Below are 17330 nucleotides of genomic sequence, written 5' to 3' on the forward strand. Positions count from 1 at the left end.
TCTAAACATGAATGTCAAGGTCACTGCCTTACTGCCTTAAGAACTGAAGTACATAAGACATTAATACATGTATACATGATACAGAAGAGTATGAGAAGTTACAGTGTGTATCTAACTGGATAGATTTCTCTATAAAATTTGTATATGATGTTTCAGTTCCAAAAGAGTTCCGAGCACTCTCTGTTTTCTACGTCGGTGGTGGATGTGTTCACGCAGCTCAATCAGTGTTTTGATGTCATCAAAAAGCTGGAGTGTCCTGACCCTGAAGTAGTCAAACGCTACATGAGGCGGTTTGCAAAAGTAAGCATTCATATCTTATTCACGCTACATGAGGCGGTTTGCAAAAGTAAGCATTCATATCTTATTCACTCAATTCATACAAAAGATATGGCACAAATATCTGTTTATCCATATTATCATTTTTAATCTAATTTTAAATTTTACTGACATGGCAGTAATGTAAGCAAATGGCTTGTATATTTTGATATTAAGAGTATAGATAAGCAAATGGTATGTTTAAAACAATGTTTAATGTGTACCACCCCTATGTAGGTCAAAGGTCAGCCCAGTGTTCCTTCTTAGCCAGGTGAAATATAACTTGTATTTACAGTAATACTGCCGAGATGATGATGTGTGCTTATCAGAATGCTATTGATTGTTGTCTTCCCATTCTGTTAGGATCAATATTCTGTTTACTTAATCTGGTTTTTATTGTTTATTTTTACAGACAGTAAATAAAGTACTTCTCACCTATGCAGATACAGAGAAAAAAGATTTTGAAAAGTACACAAACAATAACCGAGTAGTAAGTATATAGTGTTTTAGTATTATATAAAGTGATATGTTACTCTAGTAAATCTTACAACAATTACAGTTCAGTCATATAGGAGACCACTTGCCTACAGTTAAATGATGACATTTACACCTGTTCTTTAAGTCTAACGGACTGTGACCACAATTTAATATTTAGGTTAACCGTTGTGATTTGAATAAAAAAAAGTTTTAATTTGATAACAGATTTTCTCCAATTTCTCTTGAGGTTTTTAGGACGTGTTTTCATTTAGCCTGTACTTTTCAGTACAGAGATTTTCAAGTCAACCAGTATTTCTCTGTACAGAGATTTTCAAGTCAGCCAGTATTTCTCTGTACAGAGATTTTCAAGTCAGCCAGTATTTCTCTGTACAGAGATTTTCAAGTCAGCCAGTATTTCTCTGTACAGAGATTTTCAAGTCAGCCAGTATTTCTCTGTACAGAGATTTTCAAGTCAGCCAGTATTTCTCTGTACAGAGATTTTCAAGTCAGCCAGTATTTCTCTGTACAGAGATTTTCAAGTCAGCCAGTATTTCTCTGTACAGAGATTTTCAAGTCAGCCAGTATTTCTCTGTACAGAGATTTTCAAGTCAACCAGTATTTCTCTGTACAGAGACTTTCAAGTTAGCCAGTATTTCTCTGTACAGAGATTTTCAAGTCAGCCAGTATTTCTCTGTACAGAGATTTTCAAGTCAGCCAGTATTTCTTAACACTGATTTCCCAGTCAGCTAGTGTCTCTCTGTATTTTTCAATTTGCCAGTATTTCTCTGTACAATTTTGATATATTCATCCTTAAATCTTTCAGGCATGTATATTAATGAACAACATCCAACAATTACGAGTGCAGTTGGAGAAAGTGTTTGAATCCATGGGAGGGGAAAAGGTATGTAGTCCAGCTCAAGTTGTTAAATATTGTTATAGAATAGAAAACTATCTCTAAGATAATAGAAATATCTTAATCAAGGATTTATATTTCTTACTGTAAAATTATTCATTTTTGTGATGTTTTATTTTCATGCTTTTTGTGGGCACTTTTAATCCACAAACTTGCATGTCCATGATAGTAAACAAATAAGAACTGCCATGAAATTTAGTACAAGTAGATACATATGTAAGATTTATCCATGATAGCAAATGGTAGCAACAATGAGAATTTTGTAATACAAAGAAATTAGAGTCGAGTCAAGTGATTTTACAGTGACCGGAGAGTTGTAGATCCAATATAAATATTTTAATTTTAGAAAATTTATACACTCTACTGCATTTAAATTGATATAAAAGGAAATTTACAAGATGATTGTTGTAATTTATGATATAGCTGGATACAGAAGCCTCGGAAATGTTGAAAGAACTGCAGCAAAAACTCAACACAGTGCTTGATGATCTCGCTATGATATTCGCCAAAAGTTTGGAACCACAGATTCAACAAAGTATGCAAGAATTAGGGACATTACTCTCCAAAGTAAAAGGTGCAGGCCAGGTCTCCTTGGCCCAACCCAGTCAGAGGAACAGTATACAGCAGGAGTCCGATATGGTGCTAGGTCCCCTTATGGACCTTCTTGATGGCAGGTATGTTTAGAGAGAGTGATATGGTGCTAGGTCCCCTTATGGACCTTCTTGATGGCAGGTATGTTTAGAGAGAGTGATATGGTGCTAGGTCCCCCCTTAAGGACCTTCTTGATGGCAGGTATGTTTAGAGAGAGTGATATGGTGCTAGGTCCCCTTATGGACCTCCTTGATGGCAGGTATGTTTAGAGAGAGTGATATGGTGCTAGGTCCCCTTATGGACCTTCTTGATGGCAGGTATGTTTAGAGAGTGATATGATGTAGATCCCCCCTTATGGACCTTCTTGATGGCAGGTATGTTTAGAGAGTGATATGGTGCTAGGTCCCCTTATGGACCTCCTTGATGGCAGGTATGTTTAGAGAGAGTGATATGGTGCTAGGTCCCCTTAAGGACCTTCTTGATGGCAGGTATGTTTAGAGAGAGTGATATGGTGCTAGGTCCCCTTATGGACCTTCTTGACAGCAGGTATGTTTAGAGAGAGTGATATGGTACTAGGTCCCTTTATGGACCTCCTTGATGGCAGGTATGTTTAGAGAGAGTGATATGGTGCTAGGTCCCCTTATGGACCTTCTTGATGGCAGGTATGTTTAGAGAGAGTGATATGGTGCTAGGTCCCCTTATGGACCTTCTTGACAGCAGGTATGTTTAGAGAGAGTGATATGGTGCTAGGTCCCCTTATGGACCTTCTTGATGGCAGGTATGTTTAGAGAGAGTGATATGGTGCTAGGTCCCCTTATGGACCTCCTTGATGGCAGGTATGTTTAGAGAGAGTGATATGGTGCTAGGTCCCCTTAAGGACCTCCTTGATGGCAGGTATGTTTAGAGAGAGTGATATGGTGCTAGGTCCCCTTATGGACCTCCTTGATGGCAGGTATGTTTAGAGAGAGTGATATGGTGCTAGGTCCCCTTATGGACCTCCTTGATGGCAGGTATGTTTAGAGAGAGTGATATGGTGCTAGGTCCCCTTATGGACCTCCTTGATGGCAGGTATGTTTAGAGAGAGTGATATGGTGCTAGGTCCCCTTATGGACCTTCTTGATGGCAGGTATGTTTAGAGAGAGTGATATGGTGCTAGGTCCCCTTATGGACCTCCTTGATGGCAGGTATGTTTAGAGAGAGTGATATGGTGCTAGGTCCCCTTATGGACCTTCTTGATGGCAGGTATGTTTAGAGAGAGTGATATGGTACTAGGTCCCTTTATGGACCTCCTTGATGGCAGGTATGTTTAGAGAAAGTGATACGGTGCTAGGTCCCCTTATGAACCTTCTTGATGGCAGGTATGTTTAGAGAAAGTGATATGGTGCTAGGTCCCCTTATGGACCTTCTTGATGGCAGGTATGTTTAGAGAGAGTGATATGATGGTGCTAGGTATGGACCTTCTTGATGGCAGGTATGTTTAGAGAGAGTGATATGGTGCTAGGTCTAAGGACCTCCCTTAAGGACCTGGCAGGTCTTGATGGCAGGTATGTTTAGAGAGAGTGATATGGTGCTAGGTCCCCTTATGGACCTTCTTGATGGCAGGTATGTTTAGAGAGAGTGATATGGTGCTAGGTCCCTTTATGGACCTTCTTGATGGCAGGTATGTTTAGAGAGAGTGATACGGTGCTAGGTCCCCTTATGGACCTCCTTGATGGCAGGTATGTTTAGAGAGAGTGATATGGTGCTAGGTCCCCTTATGGACCTTCTTGATGGCAGGTATGTTTAGAGAGAGTGATATGGTGCTAGGTCCCCTTATGGACCTTCTTGATGGCAGGTATGTTTAGAGAGTGATACGGTGCTAAGTCCCCTTAAGGACCTCCTTGATGGCAGGTATGTTTAGAGAGAGTGATACGGTGCTAAGTCCCCTTATGGACCTCCTTGACAGCAGGTATGTTTAGAGAGAATGATATGATGCCTTGTCCCACTATGGACCTTCCTGAGAGCAGGTGTTTTTAGAATGGTTCATATATTGGGGGGATGGGGGGGGGGGGGGAAATCTGCTTCCTTGTACTGAGTTGAGATTTTGTATTTATCAAATAGATTTTGTTCTACACAGAATTTGCTGACTGCTGGTACACTCTATCAAAACTGCAGTAATGTTCATGATATAAACCTATGATTTCATACCAATTGTAATGTATTCAAAATATTGACAAAGCCATTTGCAAATTCTGTTGCTCTTCTTAATTGCTATACAGCAAGCACACAGTATTGTTGAAGTGCAAGACAATTATAAGATTTAATTTTGATCATTCTTTGGCATGGTACTAACATGCAGGTGCTGTTCACATTTGTATCTTATATGAACACAAACTATGTTATTGGTGTTTTCAGCCTGACAATGTTTGCTCAACTCTGTGAAAAGACTGTGCTGAAACGTCTGTTGAAGGTTTGTCTTTGTCCTAAATATTTCTTCAACATTTTTCAATGGAAAACAAAAAGATTCCAATTTGATATACTTTTCTGTTTCTGTAAAACTTTGTATCATTATGATTTGTGTGGATATACACTTTACCTGGGTTGGATAAGATAGTGTCACTAAGGACACAGACACCAATCTGCTATGTATCAGCTTAAATAAGATAATTAATAAATGATTTCTAGATAATATTATCCTACAAATTTCAAATTAGTAATGATTTGTTTTAAGTGGATTGGTAAAGTGTTTTTTTTCCCCTTGTTTCGTAGAATTAGTTGATATATTTACATGACCTTGTTTACAGGAGCTATGGAGGATAGTAATTTATACAATGGAGAAGAAAGTTGTGCTTCCACCTCTCTCTGATCCCAGACAGGTAAGAATCAATTTCTTCTTGTACTCTGGAATATATCAAGACCGCTTCTTAAGGCAAATATCTATGAAAAATGATATTGTAGGAGACCCTGAAGAAAATATTGAGACAAAAACTCACAGGATTGTTCTATTTTATGGTTCAAATTCTATTGTTGTTTTTATGATAAACTTCATGCAAAAATGAAGTCATTACATTGTTTTCTTAATTGATTTTATTTACAAGGTATTTTTTCATGGATTTATTCCATCTTTTAAGATTACAAAAAAATATAGCACCACAAAAAACATGAGCAGATGAAGAAGCAGTATGTATGTTACATCAATATCAGAATATACATTTAGATAAAATATCAAGTGATGTTGCCATGGTGATATCATATTTGATTATGTTGATTTCCTCACACTGTATATCATTGATGCGATGCTTTATTTTATAGGAAAAAGGCTCAAAATCTGATGTCAGGGTATATAACTCTAATTCTATTCCAGTATAACCAGTCTAGATGGTTAAGGGTTTGGTTTGTTTCCTAACAAACTATTAAGATTAGGATTTTTCTCTGCTCAGACTTCAGTTTTCTTAAGAGGAAACTCCATGATTATTATCATTTGTTAGTGTTCCTGTTTAATTCAAACCATAAGTTCCTATGAAAACTTCATTTGGACAGCTTTAAAAGATAGTATTGAGAGATTATCATTTATGCTGTGATTTTTCAAAAAAATCTATTGATGCATATATTGGTACAAATATATTAAAGTTTGCTGTAATTATTTAATTGTTGAAGAGTTAAAGCCAAACAATTATTCTAAGACAATTTAAGTCTGAACCAGTGAGAAAATCATAATCTATCGCTTACTAACATGAATGATGGTATATTGGGAAAGAGCCAGTGGTCATGGTGTTTTTCTTGACAAGATGGTATGCTTTTTGCTTATAACTGTAGGATCAGGGGAGGTAATCTGTTTTAATTAGCAGCAAATTAGTCACAGACATTATGCTTATAATGCTGCTTCTTATAAATGAGTGGAAATGATTGTTTAGAAGAATATGAAATACAATGTTCATGTTATTTGATGATATACTGTAGAAAGACAATATGAAAATCAGATTTTTTAGATGGATAATAACTTTTGTTTAAAAAAAATTTGAAATGTGTGTCCTGATGAATTTGGAGATTTATTTTTGTACATGTTCATGTAAATCATAGATACACATAAATATTGGAATTTTGTCGACAGAAGTTGTGAGTTTGGTGTGAGAAATGATTGTGAATGAGCCTATGAAATGACAATAATCTACTAACTTATTCCTTGTTTTTTCTTCATGAAACATGGGACCTTGTTTTCAGCGTCTCAATAACTTATAACAAGCTGTAACAATCCAGGCGGCACTGATTTCCTAACATAATCCCCTAACATTGGTATTGACCTAGCTAGGTTACATGTGACTAACAGGCCTTGGTTCTGGTTCTTTGCTGTGAAATTCCAATCAGGACAATTATCTTTTTCTTTGGTTGACTAAAGGATTTCCAGCAATGACTTGGCTTTTCATAATTTTCAAATCTCTATTCTTATTAGTGATATTTTAATCAACAAATCTTCTATAACTATATCAAGGAGTTTCTTAATAGGCATCAAAGCAGTTTCAAATGTGTTCTTCCCATTTTTACTTTTGACAATGATTCTGTCAGTAAAAAGGCATTTAACAAAGTCTCCTTTGTTTTTTTTTATAGAGTTATTGGCCTTGATTATCTTTACTAAAGTATACTTCTGTTGATTGCAAAAATTTCCTCTGTCTTGTTTCCTCTCTGTTCAACTTTAAAGAATATTGGAAACATTTTATATTTGGATTATACAGCTTGAATTTTCAGAAAAAGTTGAGATGTTTTAATGATGGGTGCATCTCCCAATGGCCACTGACATGATCTTCCTTATCTCTATACTGGATACCAGTTTGATCAGTTGATGATTATAAAGACCAACCAGGGAAGGGTGACATGTATGATTTGTGGGACTATTCAAAACTCCTACAACTATTTGTCGATAGCAGCAACAACTTTTAATGTCAGAGTCTGGAAATAATTATCTCCCCTTTACTGGTTTTATTTTGGATAAATACTATTGAGAAGAAAATTGAGACTGACATCAGGAGTAGTTTTCAACTTTAAGTAATGTTGTCATGGTTTGTGATTGCAGTTTCTGTCCCTACCTGGTAAAGGGAAAGGTTCCATTCTTGATGATAAGCCCAAGTTTTTGTTCTTTGTTGGTGTAAGTCAAATGTTCTCAAGTAATTGTAGCTTCAACTTTAACCTCAGACCTCAGTCTTGTTATGTATTGTACATACTCTGACCTCTACTCGAACCTGTGCGACCTCCGACCTTTCTCTAAGAAGGCATTCACTCTATGGGATGTGGTTGCTCATTTTACCACAAATTGAGATTTTCTTTTATGTTTGAATCTTGATTGATGTTTTACAAATTCAGGAATCTTTCTTCATAAGATGTTGATGTATAATAACAAAATTATGTTTTGAATGGACCCGCCTTGTTAGTTTGAAAATTTGACTACTAACTCCAGCACATAATAGTATCCCATGGAGTGTTTGTGTAAAATTCCAGCACATATCTGTTCTACTCAAAGCTTTGAGTGTCCTCCCCATGCCTCAACCCTCACCAAACCATGCATTATTAAGTTCCTGTTACTAGTACAATCTTGAGTCTTAGGCACATATTCTCTTGAATTCATATTTTAAGAGCATCACATATACCTAAATACTGTCTTGAAAGATTATAGGCTTCATTGGTGAAAGTTTCAATTAATTGCTACTTTTTCGTAGCCTTTCTAAATGCTTTATTATTGTGTTAAATATGAAGTTTTCAGAATGCAAGGTACATACATGTAGATGACACAATCAGATGAAATCTTCACAAAAGAGATCTATAATCAAATTATGAAAAGAAAAATTGAAAACCTCAAAATTGTCCCATGTATAAATCTCAATGTATATATTTGTCCCAACCCTGAACCCTCATAAGTGTTAATGGACCCATCCATATGTATCTGGGCTAGTCTACTTGAATGTAAAGCAGTGAGAATGGGGTCAATGTTGTCTCAAATTTCAAAATCCCAGTGTTGCGTGTCAGGGTAGATTAGAAATTGTACTGATCCATTGACCTTGAGCTGATCAAGGTCACTGACAAGGTTATGGAACAGTAATCATGTCTGTCTGTGTGTCTGTATATTGTGAGCCCTGTAAGCAGAGGACTGGTCTTTCAGATTTTTCAGCTCTCTTTCTAAAACTGGCTGCCCAAAATGTTCTTCGATTGGCTGACGATATGCAACAACAACAACAATGATCGAGTGTGATGGCTTCCACGTTGTTCCTTGTGTCATGTGACTAGACTTGTTAAAACATGAAGTGACGTAATTTAGGTTGGAATTCATGACTTGGTGAAAATGTCCTGATTATGACGATATGATGATCTGGTATTGCATTTTACAAGGTCACTTTCAACAGCAAGATGCCACTTTGTTGACTATGCCTTGCACATGAAATGCATGACCATGGTTATCTACAGTAAGGACGATAATTGTTTCCTGCAGTAATGACAACAAGTTTCACCTACAGTAATGACAACAAGTTTCACCTACAGTAATGACAACAAGTTTCACTTACAGTAATGACAACAAGTTTCACCTACAGTAATGACAACAAGTTTCACCTACAGTAATCACACAGTTGTTACCTACAGTAATGACAACAAGTTTCACCTACAGTAATGACAACAGTTGTTACCTACAGTAATGACAACAAGTTTCACCTACAGTAATGACAACAAGTTTCACCTACAGTAATGACAACAAGTTTCACCTACAGTAATCACACAGTTGTTACCTACAGTAATGACAACAAGTTTCACCTACAGTAATGACAACAAGTTTCACCTACAGTAATGACAACAAGTTTCACTTACAGTAATGACAACAAGTTTCACCTACAGTAATGACACAGTTGTTACCTACAGTAATGACAACAAGTTTCACCTACAGTAATGACGACAAGTTTCACCTAAAGTAATGACAACAAGCTTCACCTACAGTAATCACAACAAGTTTCACCTACAGTAATCACAACAAGTTTCACCTACAGTAATGACAACAAACTTCACCTAGAGTAATGACAACAAGCTTCACCTACAGTAATGACAACAAGTTTCACCTACAGTAATCACAACAAGTTTCACCTACAGTAATGACAACAAACTTCACTTACAGTAATGACAACAAGCTTCACCTAGAGTAATGACAACAAGTTTCACCTACAGTAATGACAACAAACTTCACTTACAGTAATCACAACAAGCTTCACCTACAGTAATGACGACAAGTTTCACCTACAGTAATGACAACAAGTTTCACCTACAGTAATGACAACAAGTTTCACCTACAGTAATGACAACAAGCTTCACCTACAGTAATGACAACAATTGTTTCCTAGAGTAATGACAACATTGGTTTCCTACAATAAATTATGAAAAGTTAGACACCATGATACTGACTATTAACGCAAGGAGGATGCAGTTCCTACATGCCATTATACAAAGGTCATGTCACATGGTAAAGATTCTACAAAGTAGTCCAAATGACATGGGTATGACATGTATTGCTGATCGAGAGTCGTCCGTCCTTTTTCAGCTCCTGCCTCTACCTGGTACAGCCCAAGCTAAGATAGAAGATGTGTCCCGTTTGCTATTCAACAATGTCAGCCAATTGCCCATGAATGTCCCTATGATTCAGGTGAACCCACGCTTCAATGTCCGTGGTGATCGTTGCATTCTAGCCCCATATTCCCCAAATCCTCAGTTTTCTTCATGTTGTTTGTTTGTAACACTGTTACACCATTTTTTTTGTTGATGTTTGGTAAACTATTTTTCCTTGCTTTTTGCTTGCATGCTATGTCATATATCATTTATGTATTGTATTACTTTGTAACCTTACACACGCACATCTTTCATGGATAATGTGTTGATTTATAATTGTACATATATTAAATAATAAATGAATTTTTTAGATACCATTACCATAAACTTGTGTATGATATTTTTTTCAAAAATTAGCAGATATTTTAATTTTCAGTTGCTAGTTTGATTTTTTTCCATGTCATTAAAACTTCTTCAATTTTATCCACTTTCAAATTTTATTAGATTGTAGATTAGTTACTAGTATTTTCATACAACACCAGTTTTCCATATTTCTTCGTTTTATACTCCTTTTATACAAATTGTAGCTTTACCAATTGAAGGAAAATAAAACCCTGGAATAGTTAATTCAATATTGAATTATGTGAATTAGTAAGAAGAAATTTGAAATGTTTGTTTCGAGATCACAGAATATTTCATGTATATTAATAATTGGTGTTAATATTTGATCAGAGAGTAAAAACAATCCTGTTTTTTACTAATATATGTGTATCACATTTTGAAGCACTGTTCTTTTTTAAAAATTATGTATTCTGATAATTCTTCTGTTGGAATAAAACTGAAAAAATAAATGTCTGTGATAAAGGTGACTTATTGTGTGAAGTCTGATGGTTCATCATCTGTATCATCAGTAAATATTACAGTGTTATCAAAATATATTGTTTATAAAAAATCATTTCATTTGATGTGTCGCCTCAATAGATCTATTTAGTAGTGTATGTGCCATTAACTGAGATCTGTGTTTTGTTAAATTTCATTTTCATATGAATTCAAAGGAAATAACAAGATTTTGTGTATGAATAGATCTTACATATTTATATTGGAAATTAATATGTTGAAAAGTTTTGACCTTGAGAATTGATGTTCACCTTTATCAACATTTTTGTTACAGGATATGTCCAAGGAGGCCGAAAAGAATTTGAGTCCAAAACAATGTGCAGTTCTGGATATGGCCCTGGATACAATTAAGCAGTACTTCCATGCCCAAGGTAAAGGTCTAAAGAAAGCATTCCTCGATAAGAGTCAGGAACTCCAGTCATTGCGATATGCTCTGTCCTTGTATACACAGACAACTGACACGCTCATCAAAACGTTTGTCAGTACTCAGACATCACAAGATCAGCCAAGTAATGAGGACCCTGTAGGGGAGGTATCTGTACAAGTTGATCTCTTTACACATCCTGGCACTGGGGAACACAAAGTCACAGTGAAAGGTAAGAACATCTCTGTACTCACCATGTAGGACATGTACTGGATATACATCTACTTTCAATTAAATTAGATGTAAGTGATAGATTCTATACTCAATTGGTTGATATGGTGACAAATAGATCCTTGGCACCTTTCTCAAATTTTACAGTATTAATCAGAAAATGCTGTGAGAGATTTATTCTCAAATTTAAAAAATAGGTTTTCTGTTTCACATGACATTGCAATTTTGATTAATTTTCTTATTGTTGAAAATTAAGTATTTCAACTATAAGAGCAAAGAAGGATAAAGAAAGGAAAAGGAAGGGAAAATATGAAACGAAAGAACAAAGAAAAAGAAAAATTATTGATGTGCATTGTATGTCTTTTCCTGATCCTATTTTATTGGTTTTGCTCAGTTGTGGCAGCTAATGACCTCAAGTGGCAGACATCGGGCATGTTTCGACCATTTGTAGAGGTCAATCTGATTGGACCTCACATGGGTGACAAGCGCCGCAAACATTCCACAAAATCCAAGAGTAACAACTGGTCGCCAAAGTTTAATGAAACCTTTCACTTGTGAGTTATCTTACTGCATGTTGATGTGGAGTTTAAAACTTGTTGTCAGGACATAGAACATAGAAATCATTCTCATAGACTCGTTCATATTTAATTATCTGATAGGTATTTACATTAGTGTCTGCGTCAATACTTCACAAAATTTTAGCAAGTACAAATACTTGAACTGGAGAGTTCAAAACCATTGCTGGTTATAAAAGTAGATATTTCCTACAGGGTAGGCCACACATGATTTATTCCAGGAAAGGAGAAATAAATTTTAATGATACTTAAAAAACACTTTTAATTTTAATGTTTTGATTTTTAAAAAATCCCCCAAGACATTTATGTCATTTCATTGTGAGAAAGTTGAAAGTAATTCACACTAGTAAGTATTATACAGTCAATGAACAATCAACGATAAAAATGAATGACCACTACGAAAGCTTATTTGCTATTTTTATCTTATTTTCTTAGTAAAAGATTTTGTTTGTTAAGTCTGATATGATTTCCTCTTTCAGTATTCTTGGGAATGAAGATGATCCCGATGCCTATGAATTACACATTTGTACCAAGGACTATTGTTTTGCACGCGAAGACCGTCTGATTGGTGTGGCCGTCATGCAGCTACGTGATATCGTGGAACAAGGGAGCTGTGCATGCTGGTGCTCTTTAGGTCGAAGAGTCCACTTAGATGAAACTGGGTGGACCATTTTACGCATTCTATCACAAAGAACTAATGATGAGGTTGCAAAAGAGTTTGTAAAGTTAAAATCTGAAAGCAGGCATCTTGAAGATGTGTCCTGAAGTTTAATCAGTGATATTAGAATTCTTTAATTAATTGTGTACAGATTTTGCTGCAGAACTGAGTTAAGATCTCATTTTGTTGACCAATAGCCTGTCTCTGATGGCCAAACGGTCAGTTGATCTCACAAGGTAGTGACCTTTTAAAGAGGTCATTTGGAAGTATGGCTGGAGTTTGCCTTTAGTGTGATGGATTTTGTCATAATCATAAAGAGATGTTTTCATGTGCAGCGTTCCAAGTAGTATGTCACTGTACACAGGTGATTGCTGTTCACAGGTGCCGATATTTTACTGCCAATGTAGATAGTTGACCACATTATGCTAGCCACTTTTAGACTGCTTGTGATGACTATGACTGTCTGTTTAGAGAGATAGTTGCACTACACAGGTGTCCTTGTTAAAAAACAGATTATCACTATTGAATAAGTATTGATATACACAGATGGTCAGTGTTTAGAGGTAGTCAGCCTACATTCTGAGGTTGTTATGCTGTATAAACAAGCGGTCAATATTTAAAGGTGGACAATTTACAGAGGACAATTTACACATGTGGTCACTATACAAAATTAGTCACTGGAACATAATATTTGACTTGATTGTTATTCAAAAGTGATTATTATACAAAGATGGTCGCTATTCAAAGGTGTCCTTTTGTACAGTATAGACAGTGTGCCATGCTTCCCCAGATCCTGTTTACACAGGTGACCAGTCTTCTGTAGCAATTTTATTCATTTATATTATATTTCAGACTGTCTTGTTCGACTTTATTTCGTTTTTTTTTTTTTTTTTATCAACATATTTTTGTTATTTATTGTCCAATGTCAAAATGTGTCCTCCAGATGGACAGACTTTCTAAAATATCTGCTGTACTTCAACAGTGATATGAGGACAGGAATCGATGTGATCACTAGTGTACAGAAAGTGTTCGTTTCTTAAGCTACTAAGTCTCACTTCTGATGCTAATTAACAAGAGGGATGATCAAATTACAGGTGAACTCAAGTATAACATTAATCATTGCCAAATATGTTGATACAGATATCCATACCATTTATCTGTGAAAGAAATTACCTTTTTTAGGCCGTCATGTAGAGTTTCACATGTAAACTTATGATTAAGTGAAAGGTTGGTGAAATTATCACCTCATTATATAAGGTCTAGTACAAGTGAAAAGCTATGGCTGTCACAATGGTTTAAATCTGCTGTCCTTGAGGTTAGAATGTCCTGGTTATAAGATTGGCTAATGCTGCATTTGAACACATCAAATAAATTTAGAATTTACCTACACTGCTAACTGCCAGTTCAGTCTGTAAAATATATACTATAATTATACTACAATAAGCCAAGGGGGCAAAAACATTGCCTCCGACTCTAAGAAGGGGGATGGGCTTATTACTGAACAATAATGTTATATTGTTATATACAGTGATACATCAGTCTACAACATTAAATCTCATAGTCAGTCTGCAGGTCACTGCATATTGAATCGAAAATTAGTGAAAATCTTAAGACAGACAAGGCAAAACAAGAGGTGGAAGGAGAGGGGCCAAGTTATGAGGACGAGTACAAGGTTACGGGACTATACATTTATATTATAAATTATTATATATATTATTTTTTTCAATCTTGAAACTCATTTGTACCAGTGAAAGCTCATATTTGGTTGTGAACAAGGTCATTAATGTTACAAAACGTATTATTTCATTTTTATCATCTGTGTATTAATGTTTAAACTTTATCAGGGTACAACATTGACCAATCATTTCTTCATGTATGTTATTGATAACCTTTTTATCATCATATACTAGAAAGTTACTCTCAATATTGGCAGATGAATACAGGTAGAGTTTCAAATTTCTAAAGGTTCAAATAGAGATATCTTCTGACTTAAAGGCAAATTAGGTTTCAGAGCATATTGACATAGATATTTCTGTTCTGGGCTGTCTCCCTTATTCAAATGATATTTATCCGACTCTATGAAGCACTTGAGAATTTTGTTCTATGCAATGCATTAAACTACTGAACTCTTTTCCAAAATGGTTATCTGACATATCAAACACTCAGTCCCAAACAAACTTATTCCTTGTAAGGTTGTGAATTATTTCCTGTGATGTTTGTTTCCGTTTTCTTCATGTAGGGGGTCTGTGACCAAGGGGAGAAGCCTCATTTCTCCTTCAATCTACAACATTTCCAGATTATTTTAGACTATGTGCAATTTCTCCACATTCTTTACATATTTATTTACAAGTAAACATTCCTTACATAGCAATTATTTTATATATGAACTATGTTTAATTACTTTGTAATTTTGATTTTTACATGCAGTCCCTCAATAGTGCAATTTTGTATTGTGATAACCACCATGCATAAGATTACAAAAAAGAAACTTTTGGTACACTTTACACTCAGAAAGGTTATGGAATATGTGTTCCAATGACGTTTATTAAATAATTTTAATGACGAACCTTTATGTTAATACCAACAGTTTCGAAATGGGAATCATCGATTATCAATCATAAACAAGAAGCTATGTGTTCACAAACAATTAAACCAAAATGCATTTCATGAGAACATATTATATAGGTAAGCTAGAAAGAAAAATTACCAGTAATATAATACACCATTAAAGTTTTTTTCAAAAATATCAGTTACCTCCCTTGGTTATTAAAATATGTGTACTGGTGTGAGAAAATTGTTAGCTTAAATTGTGTATTTATTTCTGCTTTTACAAAGTATGTATATACTGTTTCAAGTTATTATATTTTGAGTATGTTGTGGTTTTCAGATGTTTTATCAATGTTAATTTTCATTATACAAAAATATAACCGGGTACTTTAGTTTCTAATCAAAGCATCAGTTATGGTTCTTGTTATATATTAAGTTTTTGTCACATTACATATATTTTGAAAAGTTAAATGTTGTATAAAAATTCAATCTTAGGGACAGATACCTGTAAGATAAACCACACAAGGTTATAGCCAAGTTCAAAATGTAAAAACTTTTGAGAAAAATTAATATTACACTGGAACAAAAACTTGGTTTATCAATGGAAAATAATTGCAATTTATCATTGTTTTAGAATGCTGTGTTTTTCCTGTTATATACCCATATATATATATATATATATAAATGTTTTAGTGGACTATGCAATCATCTTGCATAAACTATAGCAACGAGCATTTAAGTAAAATTCATCAATCCAGATTGATTTCTTGTTTTTTCAATATAATACTTAAAAGACAGTATTTTTCTTCTATTCCATACTTGTTCGGTTTAATATCTTCAATTGGTGTTGTGAAATCATTGCAAATTATTGTTGATAGGAAAGTTTGAATTCTGTCCAATGATTAGAATTTTGTGTTTAGCACGTGGATTGATATACTGCATGTATACAATTGGATTTGAAAAATGTGCTTTCTTTTGAATGAAATAAATGGTCAGAAATGGAACGCAAGAAAATCTAGAATGGAATCTACTGTCTAGAGATATTGAAAAGCATGAAACTAATTTGTTGTGGGTTATCAAAAATTTAGAAAGGGGGATAACTGGGTTTGTCTAAAGGTCAGCTGTGGGCAAGAACTAGAGTGATTTTAATCATTTTAGAACAAACAATTAACTACATCTTTGAACAAACCAAGTTATCATTGAAAAATGGAAAACACTTCAGATTACATGTAAAGTACTGGTTACAGGTAAAACATTATGGTTGTATTCATTGTTCTAGTTAATACACAGATGTATCATGTATGTTTGATATCCACTGTTCCTGTGAATTCTGATATCTCAATCATGTAAATATTGTAGATTGTATAAAGCATATAAAATGATACCATTAGAAATATAACTGGTTGTTTTAAATTCAATTCATTTCATTAACATGAAGTGATGCCTTTTGTATACTGTTAAGAGAGACTGTTAATATGTTTGTACTTTAAGATACCAGGTAATGCTGTGCTAGGCCAAAGCATTGGATGGAATCATTTTTTATCACATTCTTTGAGTTTTTGCTGGTTTTGAATTGTCTACATTTCAATATATGTTTCCTACATTGTTAGCATCAATGTCATGTAATAGTTATTTATGGTCGTGTGAGATCATACATGTAGACTGTTTGTGATTTTTGTAATGTCAGTAATTTTTTTTTTTTTTTACAAAGTCACTAAAGAATTGCATGCAAATGCATATATGTGTAAAGATTTCTTCTCTTCAAACTTAATTTGGACCATAGCTAATCAAATTTCTTCTTTGTGTGTGATTTTTTTTCCCTCTCCATGAAACTGTGATAACACAATTGACTGTAGGTAATCACGTTGAACCTGCTAATTGGAAAGAGTCTAATATGTTTCCGTCAAATCAGCCCTTAAACTTTTATACATGAAACATTTAGAAATTTGCTAAAGGATAGTATACAATATAGTGCTTACAGTTTACAGCTATCATAAAGAACTGATGATAGAATTACAGTTATCATTCCTTCAACATTTACACATTCCATTTACAAAACTAAAAACTGGTTATTCATCATCCTATCAACATAAAACTTAGATTTCCTGAATACTTCATTTCACGAACTTACCTTTTCAGACATGTGCAAATACATGATTTTGATATGGTGGTCCAGAAATGAGGGACTGTTAGATATATGGACTGTGATAT

General features: G+C 34.6%; 1 protein-coding gene across 1 annotated transcript in view; it reads left to right on the forward strand.

Annotated features, from left to right (window-relative positions):
• LOC132544190 (protein unc-13 homolog A-like) overlaps positions 1-12769 on the forward strand; it is a 135740-nt gene extending 122971 nt beyond the window's left edge. Inside the window, 10 exon segments of the mRNA XM_060207758.1 lie at positions 157-300; positions 728-805; positions 1616-1693; positions 2129-2379; positions 4691-4745; positions 5080-5151; positions 9843-9944; positions 11019-11340; positions 11734-11893; positions 12394-12769. Coding sequence (XP_060063741.1) covers positions 157-300; positions 728-805; positions 1616-1693; positions 2129-2379; positions 4691-4745; positions 5080-5151; positions 9843-9944; positions 11019-11340; positions 11734-11893; positions 12394-12679 — 1548 coding nt within the window. The 3' untranslated portion in view covers positions 12680-12769.
• The last annotated feature ends 4561 nt before the right edge of the window (positions 12770-17330 follow it).

Source organism: Ylistrum balloti, unplaced genomic scaffold (assembly GCF_031769215.1).
Source record: "Ylistrum balloti isolate Yb309-2 unplaced genomic scaffold, AGI_CSIRO_Ybal_v1 Utg369782, whole genome shotgun sequence".
Lineage (NCBI taxonomy): Eukaryota > Metazoa > Mollusca > Bivalvia > Pectinida > Pectinidae > Ylistrum > Ylistrum balloti.